The 27,070-nt window shown below is 37.6% G+C and overlaps 1 protein-coding gene across 1 annotated transcript in view; it reads right to left on the bottom strand.

Annotated features, from left to right (window-relative positions):
- MIPEP (mitochondrial intermediate peptidase) overlaps positions 1-27,070 on the bottom strand; it is a 79,696-nt gene that overhangs the window by 31,754 nt on the left and 20,872 nt on the right. Inside the window, exons 11-15 of the mRNA XM_076328084.1 lie at positions 15,712-15,865; positions 14,675-14,752; positions 13,452-13,656; positions 9,759-9,868; positions 2,891-2,965 (exon numbers count right to left, since the gene is read on the bottom strand). Of these exons, the coding sequence (XP_076184199.1) occupies positions 2,891-2,965; positions 9,759-9,868; positions 13,452-13,656; positions 14,675-14,752; positions 15,712-15,865 (622 nt within the window). The remainder of the gene's footprint in view (positions 1-2,890; positions 2,966-9,758; positions 9,869-13,451; positions 13,657-14,674; positions 14,753-15,711; positions 15,866-27,070) is intronic.

Raw genomic sequence — 27,070 nt, 5'->3', positions numbered from 1 at the left:
TTGGTATTTATTAGTTTCACTTGATTCCAGTTCTTTCTAGCTCCTTGTCTGCTTAACAGCACTAATATGTAAACAGTTATGCATTTTCCAGTGAAGTTACTACTGACTGAAAGACTCTGGGACTCAATCTGCATGGCAAAAGCCTTATGAGGAGATGCATGGATTCTCCTATCTTTCCTCTTGAGTAACTGATTACATGAGCTGGAAGAAAATGCAGAGATATTATAGTTATGATGAAAAACCAACATTATTTCTTATTTTCACATGCCAACACACTTATTTTCTGAACAGATCACAAAAGAACCTTTAGGCATTTTCCCCACTGCTGGAAAATTTGTAAGCATTTTTCTCTCTTTTAAAGGTCAAATATAGCTTATGTAGCATCTAGTCGTCAATATAGAATATACTCTTTGCAAAGTCTGAAGGAAAGGTATTAGAGTCATCATTCACAGTTTTTTCAGGTATATACATTAGCAGTACCTATATACTTTGGCATCTGCAGATTGAAATACATGTTCTTCTTCAATGAATTATTATATCTGCATGAGTAACAATACACACTTCTACAAAGGAACGTATGAACTCCATATTTGCCATGCAGTCAACTTCTCTGGGACATTTTTTCTGAATTAATAAACAGAATGGCTCTACCAGTCTGTCTCTTTGAAATGAGTGCATACTTCTGTGGGTATTACATTTGGAATCTCCAAAAACATGGTGCTGAAAGTAGGAAATGGATAATATTATTCAGTGTGGCATTGTGGTCATTTGGCACGGGTTGAGACTGGTTGAACATTAGTTACACAAGAGTAATCTGAGGGCAAGCAGCCTGCTTAATCACCACATCATTGCCAGCACCAGTTAATCATTAGGTACCTGCAGGAATTTAAGCCCACCAGAAGTGGGTGTTCTCTCCCCAGTTCTAAAGCTATGGGGTCTGGAGTCACTCCAGGACAGACCCTACAGAGACCCCAGGAGCAGCTGAGGGCCAACAGTGGCAGGGGGATTGCACAGCCCACCCCATGGGACCGACGCAATGGCCCCTCCTTGACTTACTTGTGGACCACGCCACCTCCCCCGCCACAGGACAGGGAGGCCATGTCACTTGTTAAGATATCTGTGACTTAAAGTGTTCTTGGTATCCAAGCCCATTTAGCCCCCACACTGTCAATTTGGTCTCAAACCTTGACAAGATTATAGCAAATACATAGTAAAAGTTGAAAGGAAATCTGTCAGATCTATATATAGCTGTTATGGACACACCAGAAAAGAATGGGTGCATGTGAAAGCACTTGATCATTACTTTGGTGGTTACTAGTCTGTACATTGGCAAATTATTCTGTGTTGGTGGATTTCATGAATAGAGGTCCACCACTAAGAATTCTTAGTATGAATTTTATTTTAATCCAGAATTGTTTTTTTCCCAAAAAAACCCTCCTATATGAATTAATTATATTCTTGCCCACATTCTTTCTGGATTCTCAGCTATCTCTGTATGAGAAACTTTCAGAGCCAAGAGTGTGCATTTCAAAATCAGACCTGTAGAGAGGGTGCAGTTATTTTCATGTCACAGAGGTATAGCCAAAGGTAGCACCCTCCTTGTTCACACCTGCACAGCCAACACTGGCCACTGACAGCCAGCACTGCACTGAAAGCATAATTCAAAAAATCCATTAAGTTTAACCAATGAAAAATATATGTATACACTGAGAACAGTGTTAAGTCTGGGTTTGATCAGTGTAACTGACACTTATACATTTACAGGTCCACACTCCAGTATTCCAACTAGTTTTAAATCACTATAAATAACTGCACAGAGCAAACTGCAAATATTTAACTAAGTTTTTCTTTTAAATCAACTTCAGTTAACCAGCACAACTCATGTTTGTAGACAGGGTTGCAATCATTTGGGCACTTTTCAAAGTGAAGAATTACAAAGATCTGATCTTTAAATTTGTTTCTTTCCACATCTCAAAAATAATGACTACCCTTTATTAAGGTACTAGCAGAGTTATCTCACCTAAACACTAGGTCAACTGTAAAAAGAAAAATTATATGCTTCTGGCTTAACAAAGAAGAAAACAAAATCACAAAAATCACACAGCAGAAGCTTGTAGCATACTAAATGCAGCCAAACTCTCACTGTAAAAAAAACTTGGCTGGATGCTAATGCTACTGTTCACATCTGAGAACTGCTGTTGCAGGACTGAAAAAAACTAAATACCCATTTTACATAGAACCCTAATTTCCTTTACTTCCTTTGAAGAAAAGCAACACTGATAGTTTGTTATGGGAATGACTGATCAACCACAGAAAATAAAGGTTTATAAATTTAATCACTGCTCCCAACACTGTGAGAGAGAAGTCTTACAACCTTATAGCTCAGCCACCAGTTTTGATGGCAGTAACACATTGCCACTTTCATACTGGAGCTGCAGAAGACAAGGAGCTCAAATCACATTCTACTAAATAAATGAGCTGGTTTGATTTTACTAAGGTGGCCTGTATCTCTCAGTCCTGCTACACTTTTAATGACCCAAAGGTACACAAATACTTCCTCTACTGCAAGTTGTCCCTAAACGATTCTGTTAATTTAAGCACTCAATCTTAAACCACATCTGGGAATTCTGATAATCCAGCCATTTTCAAAAGCTGTGGTTTTCACAATACTTTCCTACAGATTTAGACCTTTAGCTTTAAGCAGGCAACACAGAATACATTCACAAAAACAAACGTGAAAATTAATATCAAAATGAATTAATTTTCACTAATTTGCATATAGTTATATAATGTCTCTACCTTAAAATAGAAATTTGGTAAAATTATAAGAATTAAAATACGTTCTGTAAGCTCTGGATAGAGAGTAGAGACTAGAATGCAAAGAACATACCTGGAGTTGCATATCAGCTGCAGCACACACCTTTTTGGACTCACATAGTCTTGACACCATGTTTTTTGGTAGTGGCTTGAATTAAAAAAAAAAGTCAGAACATATTTAGAATTGTTGTATATTTGTAAATAGTATGCTTACTACTAGAAAAGGCTGAAGATGCAAAAAAAGACTCCTGGTGGTAATAAAAACATATTTGAAGTACTTCACATTAAGGAAGGAAATCTCACTTGCTAAACAAAGCAGTAAATGGGCAATTAAAATATCAGCAGTAATTTACATAGCAATCAAGAAATCACTGTGTTCAGTGTGTGTTTTTCTATGAATTGATCCTATGTTCCCTTATATGCCTGTTAAAAATAGCATGACTATCTTTAGAGATAAAGAACAGATGGGGCAGTTAAAGTCCTCCCAGGTCATCCTGACTAATCTTCAAAAGCAGATACTATAATAGATTCTCCTGTTGGTCTTTGAGCATAATGCATTTAGGTGTACACGGAGGCCCACATAACTCCCATTGAGCTGGCGGGGTTTTCGTAACTTCAACTAGGACAGCATCAGGCCTTCTACCCTAACCCACATAAAAATGTTTGGTCATACTGAACAGTAAATATTTACCCTTTGAAATTTTTAACAAAGTTGAATTTATTCCACATCTATGGCAATAAAATTATCCATGCCATCACAGGCTGAAAGTCAGAGACCTTTTTCAAGTCATTAAGCAAATTCTTTTTTACTTTCTATCCAGACGTCTACAAGTACATCCAAAGACTTTTTAATGCCAGATTTTTAAGAATTTCTGTATATGAATGCTTGACCTTACACTTCTTCCGCTGCTTCCTGAAGCTTTTCAATAAATGTTTCTCCTAGTAAGCATATTCTTTTTTTTGCTAGCAGTTTTATTAACTGAACATATTAAATATGGTTAAAATAACTGGGTTTTTGCTAAAACATTGTTACTACAAGTTGTACAATGTAATACAGATGTTTGGTATTACACTGAACTCTAAAAGCATACCTACACTTTTACAGTGTGTTGAAGTGTTTAAGAAATAATACATGAAAGTCTACAGATGCTGATGGCAGAGCCATATGTTTAGATTCTGTGCAAATGATATGACTTCAAGACAAACAATGTTAATGTTCACAGAATAAAAACCCAACTCCAGAGAAATTACACATAAGTGAGGAAAAAGTTATCAATTAACTCTGTGGAATCTGGAAGTTAAAGCAGGTAAGAAAAACTCTCAAGTTGCACAGCTGTTTTATGCAGTAGCTTGCCAAGGCTTGTAACCTCTTCTCCAAGACAAATGTTAGCTGGGTGGATAGAACACTACCCACTATTTTGCCTGTCATAAATGTGCACAGCTGTTAAATTTCAACACAGAAAAGTGAACCAATGAACATGAAGTCTGTCCTACAGTATATCCTTGTTAGGCCAGTATTTCCCTTCCCAAATACAAAAATTCTGTTTCAAATTACATGATGATTTTGGACTACTAGAGTAAGATTAAATGGGCAGTTATCCATAGTAATAAAGATGTTAGTAGCTGACTACCTTGAGGTTCCATACTGGATTTAGTATTGTTCAAAATACTACTTAATTATGTAGAAAAATTATTACTGCAAGAAGCAAAGTAGAAAAAAAACTACAAATGGTAAAAAGTATTTTGGTTGGACAGTTTTCTTCCTGGCTCTATGAACACCTCTTGCCTCATCCTCTTACACAGAGCAAGGCATGCACTTCAACGACTTTTCATCCTGGAACTAAAGCATATGTGGGTTTGCAATAACACAGTTTCAGTTGTTATGCAAGAAACCCTTCTGTAAGGAAATCCATAGAATTTTGAACAGATTTTGTTATTAAGCACCAAACCTATCAGCAAGTTTTGGCAGGTTTTTGGAGGCTTTCATTTCCTAGTGAAGTACTGCAGTATGGAATTAAACAAAACTGATTTATTCTAGGGGCACCTGTATTTTGGATACAGTAAAGTATGAGAAAACTGGATGGGAGTTCTTAAACTCTAATTTGTCAGTGTTAAAAAAGCTGAACATCCAAAAGCTTGGCAACAGCAAATATGTATATTTTACTCAGTTGTCATTTAAGAGTGTTAAAGCCAAGAGCACTCCTACCAGTAAGGTCAAACCAGCTCTTTCAACATAATGGATTTTCAATTTTATATTTCGGCTATATTAAATGATGGTAAGAGGAAGTTAAACGCACAGGCTTTCAGCTGATACACAAAATATATAGAACAAAAGGCACTAAGACATTTCTAATTGGCATTTTGGTAAACCACAGTCCCACAGATCCTCAACTGAATTGGGAAATCCAAGTTTGCAGTTCACTGGGGCACAGAGCAGCAAGGTTTGGTGATGTGGACAGACTTTGTGTGCTCCCTGGGAGAGTTGGTCACATCCAGCCCTGCTCAAGAAACAACTGAAGCAGGTCTAATTCTCAGTTCAGAGCTAAGCATTTCTTACAGACTCTCCACCCAAGAGAATCTTGTCTTCTTTTGACTGTACTGCAAATAGCAGTCTTCTCCGGCTTGAGGTCAGCTGAAAAGGCAGCCTCTGCATTCACCCGTTTCTTCCTTATGTTCTGCTACAAGCACCTATCCTATTCTAAATTGAACTCCTGAGGGGAGACACAAAATGACCATTAATAATGTACTAAAATATCTCTGCACGGGGGATGGCTTAGCACCACCTTCTAGAGACCAAGTAAAATGTAGGTAATACCAAAAGCCTCCAAGAAAATCTTATCTTTTTTGCAGCCATATGAATATCAAACAAACAATGTAGATTCACTCTGCTCTGAAGATCAAGCTCTACTGTTTGAGCAGATTAAAATCAACAGGAAATTACAAATCACTCTTATGACAATACCTATTGACAAAAAGGCACAGGAGAAAGACATAAATGTTCTTTTGTTTAAATCTATCAGTGCTACTGATCTGGCTCAAAGATTGTGTTGTGATCATAATTCACAAGCCAAGCGAATCTGGCACCAGAAAAACATTGTCAAAATTAGATTAAATTGAAAGAATGATAAAAAGGACATCACTTATTTTTCCCAAAGCACCTTTGGGATTTTAAAATTTAAGTTTTCAGGGAACTAAAATTAGACTCCAGAGGGTTTTTCAAAGATCACCACTCCTCTCCAAAGTTTGTTTCTGTGAATGTCAGGCATAGAGATATGCTGAGGTCTTGAACGTACTGAGGAAGATGTACTTGTTTCAGACAACAGAAACTATTTCTCCTTGCTCCACTACAATTTCATACAGCCCCTTAATAAGCAGCTGAGTGAAGAAAAAAAATGCATCAGCAGGATTATTTTACTTATCCTGAAAGATGAGCTCTCCAATAAAACCAGAATCAAACTGTCATCCTCGTTCTAAAAGAAAGACTTCACAGAGCTTTGGCTAAAACTGTTTTAAATGATTAACCATTCCATTTTTTAAATTTAAACACTACATGCTTTACTTCGGGTTCCACTTTTCCATCCTTCTGTATTAAGTAACTTTAAGATCTTGGCATGAATTTTTCAGCATGTTTGCCATGGTGGCTAAAAGAACAGAATTCCTTCTGTCCCAAAGCACGCTTAACTCCTTACTGCTGTGTAGTAACCACGACACATTATGACTGTTTACTATCTATGGGCTTATTCTTGTAATCATGCTAATACAATACTGCCTTTGTAATTCCATCTCTGTGAAAAAGGAAGTCAGTTCAAATTTGAACAGCTGAAATACTGTCCTTTGTTCAAGAGAGCCTCCAAAGACACACAAGCTTAAAATGATCTAGCTCGACAGACCTACCACATATCTGTGCACTTAACAAATGGAATTAAACAAACACACACAGTGAAACAGAATGGTATGCATGCACCAGATTGTCTGCTTAAGCACTGTTATGACCTCATTTTGGTACAGCTTGAATTCATGAGCTTACCTGAGCAATTCAACTTGAGTAACTAATTAACACAGTCCTCTCTATTCCTTTTTTTTTCCTCAAGGATTTTCTGTTTTGAGTTATCTTTAAGATGAAAGGAAAACCAGGCTAGCTACTTTCTTGGAACAAATATTTTTGTGCTGGCCAGCTTTTTGAACTAAATTCACAAGACTTCCTCCTTTTGCCAGAAGAGCTTGCAAGCTTTTTCGCTCCTCAGTACTCAACAGCAGAACCATCCAAAATGCACAGAAAGCAACGACAGGCTTTCTTTAAACTTCAAGATATTTTGGACCAGATCCTCATGATCCACATCTGTATGCATAATGCATTCTCATCGCTGAAAGCCTACCCACGAAACCCTTTTTCTGCAATGCTACTAAAAAGGAGTTTTCAACAGTTCATACGTTTTAATAATCAAAACACTACCTCTTTCCCCTCCTCTTCCCATAAGCATAAGCACTGATCCTCAGTGAGGACTACAGCTCAGGACCAATCCTTCTGCCTTTGCCATAAAAGCCAATTGTAATCAGAAGCTGAGACTACGCTACCAAATTTCTCTGATGTAATTATGTTAAGGAGGAGTGTTAAAAATGACATCACTCTAATACTTATATGCAAAAACTATAGCATAGATGCAGCCATGCAAAAATGCTTTTTCAAACTATCTGCACTGCGTCCTCAACAAGCTAGGTCGGTAAAAAACCCTCCTTCTGTCAACATCTAGCAGAGCTATGTTGGTGTAGTTGTTGCAGGAAAGATCCTTCTTGCACAGAAAAGCTCAGTCTCTTTATTCATAAAAAGAAACCTAATGGAAGTTCTCATACGGAACAACATTTGGATGAAATGGTTTTACAAATTTCACATTTTAACTGTTTCATCTACCTTCCTTACTTCCCCTTGAAAAGGGGGTAAAGTAGACTCATTTTTCTTTCAAATAACTAAAAAACTGGAGAAGAAAATGTTGATTCAAATTTCCATTTGCACACCAAAAAATTAGTCAGGGAATAAAGACAGAAAATGTAAGCCCCAAAAGGATTTTTGTGAAGTTGTAAACATAAGAGAGCTGGGATTTTCTATTCAAAGTACTTTGTAACATATACACAATAGATAAAAGTAATTCCTGTAAGAACCACTGAATTTCAGGAACAGAAAAGATGACTTCAATGTATTTGTATTTAAATGACAGATACGGAAATCTGATATCAGATTCTTAAAACTAGCTTAGATGAACCAACATAAGCAAAAGCAGATTTATATATGTTGGATAATGGCTTAAAAATACATCCTAAATTTTCAAAAAAGCAATTAAAAGGAAGCAGTCTAAAACCCTGAAGAGCCACACAGCAGTTTCAGGCTCTTTTTCTCATCTTCCATCATAATCTATTCTTGCCCCCTTCAAGACTGAATTTCTACATTAAACCTCTCTCAATTGCTCTCTGAAAGGGCAAGATTTCACCACCAATAAATGGAGTAAGTTTTTGGAAATGCCAAATGGGACACAGCGCCTGGTCGTTAGCTTTTGCACTGCAACTAAACATGGTTTAGATTTGTTAAGCCATTTTGAAAATACAAAGCCATAAATAATGTTCCACAAATCTCTTTCAGATGTTTTAGTCAAGCTCATTCTCTGAACTTGTATGCAATCAGATTAACTCCACAATGTTTAAACACTACATGAACTTTATAGAGAACACTAGAAAACTGTATTTCAGTATGTGGATTCAAACATACAAATGATGAACACTTGTGAACTGAGTACTTTTAACTCCAGGTTTCAAGGAGACTTTCTTAGTGCTCTGCAGAATTGATTGCTCTGTAAAAACCAAAAAAACCCCAAAAAACAAAACCAGATTTACAGGCAAATTTCTCAGACAGTATCTATTAAAATAGAGGTTACGCAACCTATTTTTCTAACTGTTACAGTGGAGGCAAACATAATTCCACTTTCATAATACTGAAATATACTGAATGCTTAGTATTGGATAAAAAGCTTCAATAAAGTGTAACACTACACAATTTAAGAGGCTTTCTTGTTTTTGCATTGATGGGTAGTCTATTCTTCAACCATTGCATTTGAGTACACTGAAACTTGCCTCAATCAAAAGCACTGGAAAAATATCTTTTGTTATTGTTTACTGGTTTGTATTTTTGAAATGGCTGTACAAATATAAACCATGTTATGCTGCCAAGCATTAAAGCAACCACCAAAAGTCACCTTGTTCCAAAGAGCACTGTTTACTAAATTTCCCATAGAAAGTAGATTCTTGCATTAGACTTGCATAGAATAGCTTTATGTAAAAAAGGATCAGAGTTTTAATGCAGAGATTCATGACTGCCAGAATCTAACTAATCCTGATCTTAACCGAATTCTAAATAAAGCAGTACACTTTTCATCATAAAATATTTCAATCACTACCCTACACTGTGCTAAAAATGGGAGTTTTTAAACACTGCAGATCATTTTCATTTATTTCCATGATTTGGTACCTGAGCTTTATTTTAAGACAGACTTTAGAAGGTTCAATGAAGAATGACTATTTTTGTCAGAACTTATCTATAATTAAATTAAAAATTCCACGTAACTTGATTCACACAGAAATTGCTCACCTACTACACTAAGTTTGTGTAGTGTAGAAACTACACAAGATTTGTAGGGAAAAAAGGTTGAAAGTTTTAAATATGTAACTGGAACCTTGGATATAAGGATCTGGTATTCTTTTACAGATTACATTTATCTTTTCTGCAATGAGAATATTAACATTTTTTCTGAATTGAAATTATAATATTAAAATAATCTCTATCCATTGTTTATTTCTACTTTAAACATTATTAACAAATAACACATGAAAATGTGATTCTTTTCCTGGATACATTTATTCCTATTTTCAATATTTTACATACTAATTTTCCCTACCTGTCCCGTTTTATAATGCCTTGCAAACTGGTTAACCACTCGATAGTCATTTGCAAAGTACTCCATCAGAATTGAGGGAACTTCAGCAAAATCAGTAGGACATCTGGTTCCTAGAGGTAGAATAATTGTACACATTAGCATTTGCTATTTTCATTAACACAAATAGTTAACTCTTCCCAAAAGATTTTGCAACTTTCAGTTTGGACTTTTGGTGAACTTTAATGTTCTTTCGTTTATTAAGTCAATATTTTATTTCCATAGCATTATTGTACATATTGCCAGAAAAGCTTCATTATAATCCTACACATTTTACTATAAATCACAAAGTAAAACAAAATATTTGAACAGCTGGGTGAGGCACCTTATAAAGCTCTGGATCACACCCTTTTTAAACTAAACCAGACTGCAGCCAAACTGGCCCTACATGAAACACCAAATCTATTTAAGTGTCCTAAACCTAAATCAAACTACAGTGTAAATAAAACTCTGCCTTAATCCCACTCACAGTTACAATTTTTAGCTTCCATCTGTTTGCTGAGCTTACTTATGCTTTATATTAACCTCGCTTTATAATACCATTCATCCAAGGAACACTCTTGCAGATTGAAGACATGTTCTAAGTTAGTGCAATGAGGTAATATCTTAGCAGTCAGTATTTTCAAAAAGCACTTTCCCAAAAACCTTATTTACTCTAATCTTTATCAGCACCGTACACAATGGAAGTTATTAAGAAGTATAACACATCACCAAATCAAAGCTGCATTTCTAATTTCTGTATTAGAGATGTACAAAGTTGTTGCTTTAATAATGGACCCACTGGGTCATCACCTCTATCCCTGTCTGCTAGAGACAATGTCAACATTCAAAACTAGTCTTAAATGTAAGTACGGTTTGTGCTTCTACTATTCTTTCTTGAAGACTATTTTTTAAAATCACTCCTTTGATCTATGCAAATCTTTCTCTAATTTTTAATCTGAATTCATAATCTGTTTATACTCAATGTTTTCAGACCAATACTGCTCTTTAGTATAAACAGCATTTCCCACAGTTTTTTACCTCCTAAATTGAGAGAAACTATATTCTCTCAGCCATCATTATCCAAAGGTGAGATAAAGTCTAAAAGACTATCCATTTTAGCTCTTCTCTGCACCTGTTTCAATTTCAATTCACCTTCAGACCAGAGACACAAAACCATGCCCAAGCATTGCATGAGGTTTCACCAGTATCTTTCTTAATCATTCTAATACTTATTGCTGTTAGATACATCTGCTGTAATTTCAAACCACATTTGCTCCTTTCACAGACACTTTAGCTATTTGTAGTTCTGCATTAACACATAAAACTGTTCTTCTGTTCCTCTACCACTGTTGAAATATCCACTTGATAGCATAAATTCTCTTTGTAACCTTTAAATGCATGATCTGCAGTGTGTAGTTCTGAATTGCATTTTACTTCTAACACTGTAGTATCCAGTCATTCAGTTCTTATACAATACCCCAAATCCTTCTTTTGTGCCATCACATTTCATTAGTACTTTTTTGTTGTTGTTTGAAAATAATTTTAAAAAAGCCTAAAACAAGGCAAGTCCCAAAACAAATGCCTGCAGAACTACACTGATGTTCCCTTAGCCATTTATGCTTTCTCAGTGCTCCTTAATAAAGTGACAGAATTCTTTTAATAACCATTAAAAAGACTCCTGAAAAATTACATTATCTGAAAGTCAGAAAAGTAAAAGGTTGGGCAGTTATCTGGGATAAGTTAGTCCTCCTGTAAAACAGATGTAGGTATTCTGTACTGCATGATAAACTAAAATGGAACACAAGATAGGTTTTAAAAAATCTTATACACACACATATGCATTAAACAATCAAGAAATGCATATAGTAAAATGACAGATTAACGTAAAAAGAAGCACATCTTAAGTCAAAAACATACAGTATTATCCAAGTCTTGGGCCCATTAGCAGCAGAATAGGTTCCTGAATATTTGGGAATGTTAATCAGAAAAGGGGGGCGGGGGAGAGTAGGAAAGATATCAAATACTCAGTGCATCTCAACTAGAATGTCAATTTTTTTGTTCTCATAATTCCTTGTAGTCATCCTGTTTCCACATTTTGCCACCCTAGTGTCTCATGAGAGCAGATGGCCCCTAACAGACATCCGTGGGATGAGCCATTTGATTGTCACACATTCCAAACCCTAAAAAAAAGGTTCTCTGCAGAAACAACACGACTGACCTTCGACGCTGCTTTTGCAACGCTAGATCTAGAGTGAAATCTCCTGGGATGCAGGACTGCCTGGAGCTAAGGCAATGCTGAAACCATACACGGGGGCTCATGGCAAGTTTCAGCCTCAAAATTAGCTATTTCCTGCCCCTTCAAGACTTTCCGACATGTAGTCGAATACGATTCACCACTGCAACAGTAGAACCCCACTAAAGCAGTTACTTTGGGCATACAAGTACCCTTGGAGGTCAAAAAGAGCGAGGCCATATGAGTGGAAGGGATGGGGGAGAGCAGTTAACCGTCCCAAGGACTATACAGAGCTTATACTGAAAGAGCATATACAGCGCTCATTTGTTTTAACAATGTCCAGTAGTGACATACTTACAAACAGCTCTGTCTATTTTAAGTAAATTTTCATCTTAAGAAAGAATATTTTGTCACTGGGTGCAAAGTATCTGTTGATAACACATAACTCTACCATGGACTCCCCTTTGTATCATTAGCATAATACAAAAATGGTAAAACATAAAAAAAAAATCCTTCAGACAAGGGAGCTACAATTTCATCTGTTTGGTTGTGGTTTTTTTTCTTTTAATAAGCAAATGTCTACTGCAAATGGGATTTCCAACACACTATTATAGAAGAGGATATACCAAGCTGCCTGCAGATAAGAAAAGCAGCATTCCAAGCAGCTTTAGCCAGAACGTGTCTTTGACCCATCTGCCACAACTGCAGAAGGCCACAGCAGCCTGCGAACTGTCAGCCAATACACTCATTGCCACTGCTTCAGAAGAGGGACTAATGAAAAAAGGCAATAGTCCTTTTCTGTGCATCCACTAAGCTGTGATTGCATATTCATTCATGTTCATTTACGTATGATAAAAAGGCCTACCAGTTAAGCATGCTTGCAAATACAATACATTTTTAATTTATCAACTCAGAATCAACTAGAAAAGGCCTGGCTTTACAGATTTTCCATACTGCCAGTGTATGCTCTTTGCAAGAGCTAATTTACTAATTTTCCTTAATTCAATTTCCTAAATCATTTCCAACCCAGGATTCATTGTGCTTTTACACTAGGTACAAGTTTAGCTCAATTTATTTTCAATCCTCCAACTATTCCATTACTATAAACTCCACATAAGGCAAACTTGCAAGAATGGATACCACCACTAGAACAGAAATTAGCAGTACAGAAAGAAGAGATACAAATGCCTAATTCTTCTTAGGAGAAGAAGAATATTCAAGTGTTGTTTGGTTGGGTTTTAGATAGCATCTGTGGATTTGATATTGTATTCTCAAGTCATCGAAGATGTAGACGTATCAATGTGACTCAACCATTTCTGGCTCATCTTTTTTTTCTTGTTTTGTTTTGGGTTTTTTTCTTTTTTTTTTAAATCTACACCCTTCTTCTAGAAATTAAACATTTAACTAAAACAAAAAAAAAATCACTATTCTAACTTTCTTACCAGTCACATGTTGGTACCGAGTTCTTCCCAGCATAGAATGCATAGCATGTCCCATTTCATGGAAGAGATTCTCCATCATGCCAGGACTTAGTAGCGTTGGCGCACCCCTTGTTGAATGGGGCAGGCTAAGCATAAGAACAACTACAGGCAGCTGGTACTCTCCATTTTCCCTTAGCCTGCCTCCACGAACTGTAAAGTGACAATCCTTTTCAAGATAAAAGCAAACATATGGACAGCCAATGTCATTATATCAATGATATTAAAACAATGATGAAATTATTAAACTATTAAATCAAATCTGAACATAGTTACACAAGTTGAATTCAATGATCATTAACAGTGTTGTTCAATAGCACCACACTGTTTCTCCATCTTTATTATTTGCTTCATTTTCATAAGGGAACTACCTTATTCCATAAAAAGACAAGACTGTGTTGCTTTTAGAAAATTTTTTTGGGTTTTTTTTAGAATTATCAAAACCTCTCAATTTTTCTAAAAAATATCACTAGCTCAAAGAAATTTACTGATGTGCCAAATCCATAATTTATAGATTAAGTTCTCTCCTCATTCTTCAGCAGTAACTTCTTTATAAAATATACTGCACAGCACTTGTGGTGTATTGTGAAATATTAGCAAAACTGAGTAATATATTAAACTACTGTAGAGTTAAAGTTTGTCCACTTACCACCTCACTAAAGGTGGTAATTTGCAGATGCTTCTACAGAGTGAAGTGTCTATTGTACTGCACCGTATAGTTAATATACTGGCACTAGGCAGCATGAATGAGTGAGCCACAACAGTTGGAACCATCTACAGTTTTAAGTAGAATTTTAAATAAAAGTTAGTTGTCATTAGGACCTTTCGACTTTAGAGAGTATTAAAATTTCAGATTGTTTTTACTTGTAAATAGTAGGCCAGAAAATAGGTGTTTAAAAATCTACCATTTCTCTAAACAGAGTTCTATGACATTTCATAGTGCCTGTCATTCTGTCAAACAAAGAGTCTGAGTTCAGCCTATCAGGTGACTTTTTTTTAAATGAAAAGTCACTCACAAAAATATTTTACCTAAAACCACATTAGCAGTTACAGACTTTCCCTGTTTAAATTTAATTTATTTTAAATCAAGATAACTTTTACTAAGCTTACACTGAACGCAAATGGCCCTTAATGCTACGGTCATTACTCAAATAAAAATCACACTGGAATCAGATCATAAATGTTACCTGATGTGGTTTATCAGGTCGCTGAAAGAAGTCACAATAGATGTATCCTAGCAAACCTTCAGTTTCATGAACAACAGCCTAAAGAAAAAAAAAGTATCATTTCCACAGTGAAAGCACTGGTAAGATGTGTAAATTGAAGACACAGTATTCTAATCCAAAGATCTGTAATGAATAAATGACAAACTGGGAATAATTAATGTAAAATCTGTTGGTAATTTTAGTTGGAAAAAAAATATATACAAGAGTCACAACTTGTCCCTCAAACTACAGCCATTTCTGCATTTCACTCAAAACTAGTCACAGATTAGTATTAAAAGTAACACCATAGCCCCTAAATGACTTCTAAGAAGTCAACAGTAACAGAAGCTGATTTACCATGAAAATAAAAATAGAAAGAGTAAGGAGTAATTATAAATTGACCCACAGGATATAAAGAACAGCAGCTTTTGCTGGAGGTGAAAGAGCAGTGAAGAAGATCTGGCAGTGAATACATGGAGAGAACACAACAGAGGAACCTGAGAAGCTGATGAGTAAATTATTGCCCAAGTTTTTATTTCCACCCTCCCCTAAAAAGAGGACAGAAAAATAAAGATGTAAAAAACAATCTCAAAGTAAAGATGACATACAGAATAAAAAAATGAGGCAAAAACACATGACTGCTAGAATATGCACCTACAGCACTCTAGTCGTCCACAGTCATCTACAAATTGAAACTAAAAAAACGAGCAGGGTTCATTCAAAAGGACGGCTTGAAAGGTACAACAATTATCTCCAAACAGAGAAACTGCTTCTGATTCAGGCACCCGTCATGCAGAGACGTATTATAAAGGCCATAAAATACCAAGCATACAAAAGGCACTTAGAGAGAGTACAAAGCCCTTGAGGTCTAACTTCCAACTAAAATTAGACAACTAGTGTGTGCTTTTGATAGGTACCCAAGTAATTTAAAAACAAAATCTGATTCATGGCTCAGAGGAACACACCATCTTGTCTAACTTCCCTTTGTTGTTTCAGATGCTGGGAACAAGAATACTTACCAACTTTCGAACATCTTCAGACCAAACCTCTCCTCTCTGTGTCTGTTCAGCATAAAGGGAGATTCCGAGGAGCTGACTGAACAAAGAGTTCAAACCTTCCATGCATGCCCCAAGAGAGAAAAATGGACAGTACAAGCCAGGATCAATGTTGTACCTAGGGAAATACAAGAATCCCAAACCAGTCAGTTAGTTGAGCTACATAAACTACAGTCTTCACCACCAAGTCATAGGATGTGACAAAATACACCAGATAAGCCTCAAAGCCCTTACTGAGCATGTTTGGCTTTATTTTTCAAATAGTGAAATTAAGTCACACACTAGTTACGGCACGGTGCTTCACAGTAACTCAATTTTTCTTATATTCAAATTTGGACACCAAATTCAGCAGATGTTGACTATGATTTTCAGAGATGTGGCGAACAGGTAGCAACACCATGGGTGGCCAGGCTGTGGCTTTTGATCCACAAGAGGCCAACGGCACTCAAGTGCCATTCCCATGCCAAGGCTGTGCCGTGTGACTGATCAGAAAATGGAGCTGGTTTGGCTGTGGTGTAAGCCAAATCCTCAGCTAGGGCAGGAAACCAACCAGTAAGCACTGCTGACTCTGCAGTCTTGTCCTTCTCTGGAGCAATAGAAACACCAAGGAGACACAATCACCTCCCACACATGAATCACACCTCAAGCTCTGGGGACTCTCTGAACCATGTAGACAGTATCTTACAGCTTTGAGCCACGTGAAGATTTTAGTATGTGATGTGGAGTTCAAACATGGCCAAGCTTCCTGAGCCTAACATCAAACAACTAAGTACGTCCAAGACACTGTAGCACAGAAGACACATGTGAGGAGGAAGACACCATGCATCTGTGTGCACACACATAAACTGAGAATGAAAAAAAAGCAATTATAAAAGTAGTTCAGAGATGTATGCAGCCTATACCTGGGCTCAAACTTCCTGAGACTCTGACCCTAAAAAGTAAACAAACTACAAGTGTAGCAAGCAAACAAATGCTTTGCAAACTTACACCTTCCACAAGCTGCTCAGGGCCACAAAACTCTCTGGAGACGACAGCAAAATCAGAACTGGAATCTGCGTGTAGTTATGCGTGCACCCCAAATGGCAAAAATGTTCTTGCTCCCCCATTTCACATGCAAAGTCCAAGTGTTAAGTCATTTATACCATTTTCTGAGGTCTCAGAGTAAAGACTGTTTAGAGAATCACAGTCCCTCCCTTCTATATTTATTCTTTCATGCTCTTGTGCTTTTGCTTCTTAATGAAATGGTAACTAGTCACCGAAATTTAAACACGCATCAGCTAGACTACAATAGCTGAACACCAAAGATGAGAACCAATGCTATTTTAAGGCCTATGATCAAAAGGCTTAGTTAGAGACCAGCTGTGAAAAAGTCAGCTAGTCCCTATCCACTTACCTACCCTTCCTTCCTTCCCAATCCCACACACAGAAGAAAAGACCTAAAACCAAAATCCACTGGGCATACTGCATTTGCCAATATGCTGCTTACAACTGCAGCTGTAATTCACTACCCAGCTTCACTATACTGTGATGCACAGCAGGGTGCAGTTACTTCTCTAAGCCACAGCACTCGTTCTTGAATACGTCACTGTATTTTGTTTTATTTTTCTAGTATCCTTTGTATTACCTTTATCACTTACTCTAGCAGCATTTTGCAATTACCATAGCAACATCTGTCAAAAATACAGGTATGCTCAGTTACAGCATTTTGCTTATTTTCACACTACAAATGCAAGAAGCTAAAGCCGAAGTATTCCATTCTATTTTTTTATGATACTAGAACATAGAAAAAAAAAGGCAGTTTTTGCCTCCACCATACTGACACAACTTCTTCAAGATGCATGCAACACTTAAATTCACACTCTGCATGCTGCAATACACACATTTTCCTTCTTACTCAAAACGAGTCTTTACACCAAAAGAACAAAAATAAGCATGACAAATCACTTTAGATCAAGTTAGATAAAAAAACTGGAAGCAAGTCTCTAAAAGAAAGCAGAAGAGATGAGCTAATTTCCATGTAATAAGCCACAGAAATTTGGAGTACGAAGGACACTGCTTTACACCCAGAGCCCCCCAGAAGTACAGAATTGCAGTGTATTGTACAGTGTTGAATATCCTGAGATTTTTAAGTCAGTACTTCCTAAGAATTGCAGCTCCTTCAACAGTGGCACTTTTTGGAAAGCTGTAGTAGGTAAATCTCAGATGTCTCCACACTTTTATAGTATCACCCTGTGATCACCTATGCTCAGATTGTTACCGTGAAAACTTAAATCCACCACTAAGTGCCTCAGTCCTCCTGATTCTGCCCTGAAGCTTTCCCTGCATACAGACTACAGACCTGTTAAAATGATCCTTTATTAAAAGGAAAAATTAACACCTTTTAGCAGTGAGTCATAACAACCTCCGTAATAGTTTAGGACTGTTTTTTGTCACATCACTTTAAAATCTTATACCATCATCCTATATACTACTATGAATATTAAGCTGAGTTTCCCATTTGTAATTAAACAACTGCTTCTTTAACTAAGGACTGACCATAAATGAAAAGTTCACTATAAAAATACTGTCTCAATAGAAGTTTACTATAATGTGAAGCAGGATTTCTCCACATACACCCCTCCAAGCCAGGAAACATGATTATCCTTATTTTTAAAATTACAACATTTATTTCAAAATAAATTAAGGATGAAATAGTAGGTAATGATGCTGTTTTTGTATAGCTAAAAAATTACATGAAAAAAAAGGACAAAGTTATACATCACTTTTAGTCCTAATTCAGCCTTGAGTTGAGTAGTAACCTAGAGCTAGATCTCCTCAGAGCCAATTCAGATGAGCAGCATTTATTAGTTCTGGCTCTGCCCGAATCCTGCTTGTCCCACACTGGTTTCTGCAGAGCCATTCAAATTTACCGTATCTTGGTTTAGGTTCCAGAAAGATTTATTAATCCAGGTGCAGCACAAAGCCCACCTACAACATTGTCTCAGAACCAGGGGAGTAATACAGACACGTTCAAGTGGTTTCTTATGGCGGTTGCATGAGGACTCTCTGCAGGGCTTTTTGCAGAGCTCAGTTCAATCAGCCCTGCCAAAGCTATGCTGACGATGTGCAAAGCCCATCTAGTACCTTCACATCCTCCTCCCCCCAGACACCCAGTATCATCCACGGTTTCCGTGCCATTTCCTCCCTGTCAACTGGGGGAAGAGAGCTGATTGTATGAGATATTTTGAGAAAGAACCCATATGATACAATACTACAAACACACACTTCAGTAAATCAAAATTTAACTCCACCAACAGCTCACAGTCATAGCAAACCATCAGGATTTCACGGCTGCAGGAAATTAAAACATGTAACTCATGTACCAGTGAGTTCAGCTGCAGGAAAAGAGAATATGAAAATGGTAAGAAAGTCAAGAGCAGCACCCTTGAAAACACTTCATGAAATTAAGCCACATTTACACAGGAAGCAAGAAAAATCAAAAGAAGCGTGATATCAAGAGACACCAGACTGCTCAAAATTTTCTGAAGAGCAGAAATTTTTTCTGACGGACCAGCTAATCCTGGAAACCATTTCCAAGCACATGAAAGACAAGAAAGTCATCAGGAGTAGTCAGCATGGATTCACCAAGGGCAAGTCATGCTTGATGTCCTGGTTTCAGCTGGGATACATTTAATTTTCTTCCCGGTAGCTGGTACAGTGCTGTGTTTTGGATTTAGGATGAGAATAACGTTGATAACACATTGATGTTTTAGTTGTTGCTAAGCAGTGCTTACGCTAGTCAAGGACTTTTCAGCTTCTCATGCCCTGCCAGCGAGAAGCTGGGAGGGGGCACAGCCAGGAGAGTTGACCCAAACTGGCCAAAGAGATATTCCATACCATATGACGTCATGCTCAGTACATAAACAGGGGGGACTTGGCCAGGGGGCAGTGACTGCTGCTCAGGAACTGGCTGGGCATCAGTTGGCAAGCAGTGAGCAATTGCATTGTGCATCACTTATTTTGAATATTCTTTTATCATCATTATTATTATTTTCCCTTCCTTTTCTGTCCTATTAAACGGCCTTTATCTCAACCCACGAATTTTAATATTTTTTTCCCTGATTCTCTTCCCCATCCCACTGGGGTGGGGGGTGAGTGAATGGTTGTGTGGTGTTTAGCTGCCTGCCGGGTTAAACCATAACACTTGACCAACTTGATAAACTTCTATGACGAAACAACTGGCCTGGTAGATAAGGGGAGAGTAGTACACATCGTCTACCTGGACTTCAGTAAGGCCTCTGATACTGTATCCCATAAGATCCTCACAGAGAAGCTGTCGATGTACGGGCTGGATGAGCGGCCAGGGAGGTGGACTGAAAACTGGCTGAATGGCCAGGCCCAGAGGGAGATGATCAGTACCACAAAGTCTATTTGGAGGCCAGTGACTAGCAGTGTACTCCAGGGGTCAATACTGGGTCTAGTCCTGTTTAACATCTTCGTTAATGACCTGGATGATGAGGCAGAATGTACCCTCAGCACGTTTACTGATGACGCCAGACTGGGAGGAGTGGCTGATACGCCAGGGGGTCGTGCTGCCATCCAGAGGGACCTCGACAGGCTGGAGAAATGGGCTGACAAGAACCTCATGAAGTTCAACAAGAAGTGCAAAGTCCTGCACCTGGGGAGGAACAACCCCAGGCACCAACATATGTTGGGGGCCACCCAGCAAGAAAGCAGCTTTGCAGAAAAGGACCTGGGGGTCCTAGCGGACACCAAGTTGAACATAACCCAGCAGTGGGCACTTGCCACAAAGAAGGTGAATGGCATCCTGGGCTGCATTAGGCAAAGTACTGGCAGCAGGCTGAGGGAGGTGATCCTTCCCTGGTAAGGCCACACCTGGAGTGCTGTGTCCAGTGCTGGGCTCCTCAGCACAAGAGAGACATGGACATACTGGAGAGAATCCAACAAAGGCCCACTAAGATGACGGACTGAAGCATCTCTTCTATCAGGAAGGGCTGAGAGAGCTGGGACTGTTCAGCCTAGAGAAGAGAAGGCTCAGGGGGATCTTATTAATGAGTATCAATACCTGAAGGGAGGGTGCAAAGAGGACAGAGCCAGGCTCTTGTCAGTGGTGCCCAGTGACAGGACCAGAGGCAATGGGCACAGACTGAAACACAGGAGGTTTCCTCGGAACATCAGGAAACACTTTTTCCCTATGAGGGTGACCAAGCACTGGCACAGGTTGCCCAAAGAGGTTGTGGAGTCTTCATCCTAGGAGATACTCAAAAGCCGCCTGGACATGGTCCTGGGCAACTGGCTCTAGGTAGCCCTGCTTGAGCAGGGGGGTTGGACCAGATGACCTCCAGAGCTCCCTTCCAACCTCAACTATTCTGTGATTCTGCGAAGATGTCATATGGAGCCTAGGACTAAGACCACACAGCTGTAGTATGAGATAGATTCCAGCTTTATCAGAGGAGGACAACGTTTCATACTAACTGCAGAAGATTACCACGCTCAGTTGAAATACTGGATTAACGTGTTTGCTGGGGGGCAGAGGGGAAGAACTCTGAAACTACTTTATGTTTCGTTTCTGTCAAAAATGCAGATACATACTAGCAGGAGAAAGCAGTGATATTTCTTCATGAATAGAAGAGCTGAAATTAATATATTACGGGGAGAGGATAAGTGCCTACTTCTTCCTCATTCTCAGCACTCCTTGAACATGTGCATTGTCCCCATGAACTTACCCAATGATGAAGAGGATGGGGAGAAGGCTTTCTGATAGGTATTTTGTAATACACTGTCACTAACGAGGGGGGGGGGATCAGTCTGTAATAGTTTTGTGTTTTGGAAAAGCACGATACTTATCCACCCACACATGAAAATAGCAGTAACAGACTATACTGGCTTAGGGCAGACTCCCCAGGGGAACTAGTCCCCTACCCTGGCTAATGTTTGAAGATGTCACAATCTTGACATTTTGAGTACAATGAGGTCCTGATTAAACAACCACTTCAATAATAACTACACAAAGTTAATGTCAGTCACTTCTGGTAGAACATTGTCAGGATCAAACCTCTCCCACATTTAATGAAAGTTGTGTGCTGATATTCCTCTTGCTAATGGAAAATTGCAAAAAAGTTTTGAAAAACAACATGTTTTTTGTACAGAACACAAAAAAAAATGTTTCTAGTTCTGATCTCACTTATTTCTCCATTTCTGCCTTGCCTACTACACCAGTGTACAAAGATCAAAGACAAAGATTCTGAAAAATCCTCAAATAGCACTAGTGCCTTACAACACAAGACTGATATTTAAATTACTTTTGGACAATCCTGACAGCAGTCAGTGGTGATTATTATACCTTAAGTTATCTGGCATCCATTGTTTATTTGTTTGTTTGCTTGCCACTGCAATGTCATAGGAGTTACGAAGAAAGTGGTTAAAATATGACAATATAAAGCAATTTTCACAATCACATGATAATAATCAATAACACACTTCAAAATTAGTATCAGATACTGAAAAAAAGCTACTGCTCCAGGAAGTGGATAGTACATCTCCAAAAATCTTTCTCTAATACCAGTCTATACCCACTAAGCAGTAATCATTCCAGACACCAAAACACAGATTTAATTCACAAGTTTTGCATTTGGTCTTACCTCATACATGAACTCTCTTTTCACAAATCAAGTAAGACCAACTATCACTGAAGAAAGCCTAACCCCAAACTTGCACTGATTCCAGGAAAACTTTCTCTTTGGGCTTATTTAGGAATAGAAATCAGCCAAAACCTCAGCTATCTGAAGCTGATGTCCTACAACCAAAAACTCAGTTCCTGGAATTATTATTAATAGATGATCTTGCCTTTCAGTGCCAAGAGCAAGCATATGACTGACTCTTTTCTGAGCCCCCACCTTCAGGATTTAATGCTACTCACTGCAGAATGAAAGGTGTAACACTAGATAAGATTAGAGGACAATGGGGAAAAGGGAAGAAATTAATTTAAAAGACTTGAATCTTTCCCAAAAAAAGAATACTCAGTGAGCAGAACAGGAAATCCTACAATCTCTACTAGGTCTGTAAAACTGAAGTCTGGCTGGAGGGTGTGGGTGGAAAAGTATTTGAAAGAGTTTACAGACAAACTACATGCTCCCTTATTGCAGATTCTTGCTTGATTCCAGGCACTCAAGCAGTAGCAGCCATTAGCAACTTCATTGTTTCCAGATGACAGGAAAAAAGCATCTGTTTGCTAGCAAATGATTACCCAACCTCAGTTATTCACAGCTTCATCACCTTAGTGAAGCTGCAAGAACACAACATTTCCCAGGCACAGTATTTCAGTGTTCAAATTCACGCTAATCTAAAACACCATAGCACAACTTCTTGGCAGCAATGAGGACTGCGATTGTGACAGCAAAACAATCTTCTCTTCCCTCAGCCCTTTGAATGAAATTTCTAATGCTGTTCAAGGGTCTTGGGTTGTATCTTCAAAACGCTCTCTGACCCAGGCCAGATTATCTAAAAGACCACATAAAACTCCAAGATGAAGACTTCTATCAATATGCTCCTTTAGCATCTTAAACTGCCCTGTAACAAAAGATAGAACTTGTCTGTGTTAGGATGCAGAGCCTTTTTGAGGGCTGATCCAAGACTGTAAAATGAATTTCTTCTGAAGCTAAAGGGAAAACTCAAAGTTCACCATCTTCTATCCCAGGTGTATGGTGTTTCTTTGATGACTTTTTTTCAAATGTGAAACCAAGTGTATTTGAAAATGCACACAAAAGCCTCCTAACAAAACCCTACCAAAACAAGGCATTCCACTGCACATTACTTCTCTATTGATAGAATGAAAGGACAAAAACGTTAATGAATTAACAGATAGTGACCAACTCTATATAAAAAGGAGCAGTTTCCAAAGTACTACAGCTTAGCCTGCCCCTGAACTGCTCACTGGTCAGAGCAAAGCAATCTTCATAATCTCCATGTTAATAACTATTGATGACCCTACTGTGCATATAATTATTTTTATTATACTACATGTTAAAGTAGCAGCCATTCTAAGAATCACTTTATGCATGATTTTCAAGCTGTTATCAACTGTGGGCTTGGATAGCTTTGTTCCTTCTATTTAAAACAAATAGTAAAAATTTAAAATAAAACTGCAAGAAGCAGCTGCTTTAATATGAGCACACTCTTTCTGGTCACTCTTTGGCAAGCTGCCTCTACATTTATTCAGCCAAGTTACAATTTTTATCTCCAACAGGAAATGCATTCAAGTATTTTTGGGAAAAGAAATCAGAAAGGAAGTTATTATGACCCATACTGAACTACGCTAACAGGCATTCTGCTACCAGTAAAATTTCTGCTAAGGGTTACTGCTACTAGCAAGAAAGGTTAATGTTCTGGAGACAGACAGCTAAAATCTGCGCTGGAAACCAACTGGAGCTCCATTTGGCGACAAAAACTGCAGAGAAGTGCCTGAAGACACATTTTCTTGTATACTGTAATTTGCAGCTTGCTTGCTGCACCAGCTGAGCAGACAGACAGAATTCAATGGGAAGGATGCATGTGGCATACTAACGTAACTAGCAGAACATTGTACTGCTGTCTGCAAAGCTGGCAAATACATGGAAACATGGTTACAGCACTTCCTAAGGAAGAAAAAGGATTCAGGTCAGCTAAGCAAGCCAGGGCAAGAATCAAACATCCTGTCTGGATACCCTTTCACTTAAAATGTGAGTTCTGGGCCCCAACAAGGTGATTCAGAGTGCTTCAGATAAGCACCTACGATGCCTATGTCATCAGAAGAAAACAGACACAAATATAATGCCACTCTCAGGTACCAACTAGAGCTAACTAGCAGAAGTCTTGAGCTCAGCTATGAGCTCTTGTTCCTCTCTGGAACTTAGGCTTCCCTGACTGGACTGCATGTTGTATACCTGAATCCCAAGAGGATGAACAGCGCAGCCTTTTCTATGGGAAGATGCCTTTGAAAATGCAGGCAAAGGAGATGGAAGAATGGTGGTCTGATGAATCACAACAGAACTTTGCAGAGAACTACATACTCCAGTCAAAAAGATTTGTTACCATAGAACCTTTCTTCCAGGGTATCTGAGGTCAAAAAAAAATGTATGGATTGATTTTGATACTTGCAGTGCTACAAAAAGTTTTCCCAACTACCCTTGAACTTGAGCATGCAAATTTTCTTAAGCCCTTATGTGAACCTTAAAGGATCTGAATGCACTTCTGGAAGAGCAGGAAAAGGAAATACCAAAATTTCTATCCATTACAGACATACACACCAGAAAACACAATTATTAATCTAAAAGATGACTTCCTGAAATCAAGAAGGCATTTTTACATGACTAGATATTAAAAAAAAAAATTGCTTTTAATTTAGATGTAGGAAATATCATATTACATTTAGGTAAAAAAATAAAGGACACCAGTATATAAATCTCGTGTTAAACAAATCAGAAACAGCATCAACAAATATATACATGAACTCATGTACAGTGGAAAAGAACATTTTTCTCTGTGCCAAACTTCAGTTAGCTACTTCGACTTAAAAAAAAAAATCGAGAATTAAAAGTAGTCCCTTTTATTGTAATAACAAACCTTAAATTATTTTGTTGTTCCTGTAGAATTGCATAACTCATATGCTTAAATGTCCAAAACTGTGAAAGACTGAGAAGCACAAAAATGAACAAAAGAAGTTTGTTCTGCTTTCATTTTGTCTTGAAACGTATTCCAGTAACTTAATTCACTCTGAACATCTGATTTCAAATGCCAAAGCATTTGTGTTTATAACAAAGCCCAGGATAGAACGGAAATTTTCTTATGTACTTTATGTCAGAATGTGAGCTCAGAAACTTTACAAAGAGAAATCTCAGTACCCTCCTAAAGAAAGTAGAAATATCAAAGAAAACAGTAGTTTCTTTGATGTAAATTCCTGCTTTATATTAAAGAATAAACTATGTTAAAAAATCCAGACACCTTACTTTTACAGTATGCAGCCCAGCACTATTTTTAAAAGAAGTAATGTAGCCAAACCAATTTAAAAGCCAATTTTAAAAAGAAGTTAACTGACACAATGAGGTTTGGTTATTCTTCAAGAACAGCAGGCTTCAAACAAAAAGGCTGTGTCCCTGTAAAGAACAAAGATGTAGTATGTGATTATAAATAATTATTTCTAAGCTTGTATGACTTCACTGAGTCTAAATAAAATGCAGACTTCTAAAATCACTTTCATTTAAGCTGTATATTTGGAAGGAAACTAAGACTGTTTCGTGTAGCATGACTTTCATCTATTCTATGAAGAATGCTTTTTATAAACTTGGACATTAGGGATATTTGAGTAGGATCACTATTCTTCAGAACATGAGCATTCAGACTCTTAACAATTGCAAATCAGCTGCTTGGCAAGAATTCTTATTGGGGGCTAGTAAATGTAGTCCCTGATATATCCTGACTTTTTTTTTTTTTTTTTTTTTGAGAAAAATTATTATCCTGTTGACATCCACGAAAATACAGAACACTAAGTTAACTATCTCTAATAAAACAGATTCTGTCAAAACTTTCAAAGAAACTTGAAAAAATCTTGTTAGTGGAAGATAAAAGTGAGATGAACCCCCCAGGTTAACTTAGAGAGATCAAGACAAGGAAAACTCCTTCCAATTTTAATTTCATGCCAGCCTATGAAATTTAATTCTTTACCTGAAGGGAGACTCTTAACCATGATTTATAGAAGACTCTGGATTTCTTAAAAATAATAATAATAATAATAATAATAATAATAATAATAATAATAATAATAATAATAATAGAAAGCCTTTGTACTCTCATCAACCATAAAATAGCACCTGTATCTCACATTCCGTTTTTCTTTCTGTTAATTGTACTTCATAGACTATTTTGGAGGAGGTCAGGGTGTAATTCGGATTATTGGTTTGGTACCGACACTGTATGCAACTTTTAGATTTGACTTTGTTTTCAAATCAACAGTAATTTCTTTGTCCTTCCACAATGTTTTGAATAAAGAAATAATTCTTGAAACTTCAATTCTGCTTCACAGCAACCCTTTCAAGGACTTCCAGGTTTTCCTCCAAAAAGCTTAGTCCACTAGCTTAGTGACTGGTAAGTTAAATGGACTTTTTGCACCTTCATTAGTTGATTTAATAGAAGGCATGCTTTCCCGTGCTTATAAACAGATAGTTATAGAAAGTTTTCCTTCTCTATGAGCACTTTGGTTGAAAGATTTCCTGGTTCTTTTAAAATTTGCATTATTTTTCCACTTCGGCTTTCAATTTGAACAGAGTGACAGTTTTCTCACATATTCCAC

Source organism: Aptenodytes patagonicus, chromosome 1 (genome assembly GCF_965638725.1).
Source record: "Aptenodytes patagonicus chromosome 1, bAptPat1.pri.cur, whole genome shotgun sequence".
Taxonomy (NCBI): domain Eukaryota; kingdom Metazoa; phylum Chordata; class Aves; order Sphenisciformes; family Spheniscidae; genus Aptenodytes; species Aptenodytes patagonicus.
This window is presented reverse-complemented; position numbering and strand designations above follow the sequence as displayed.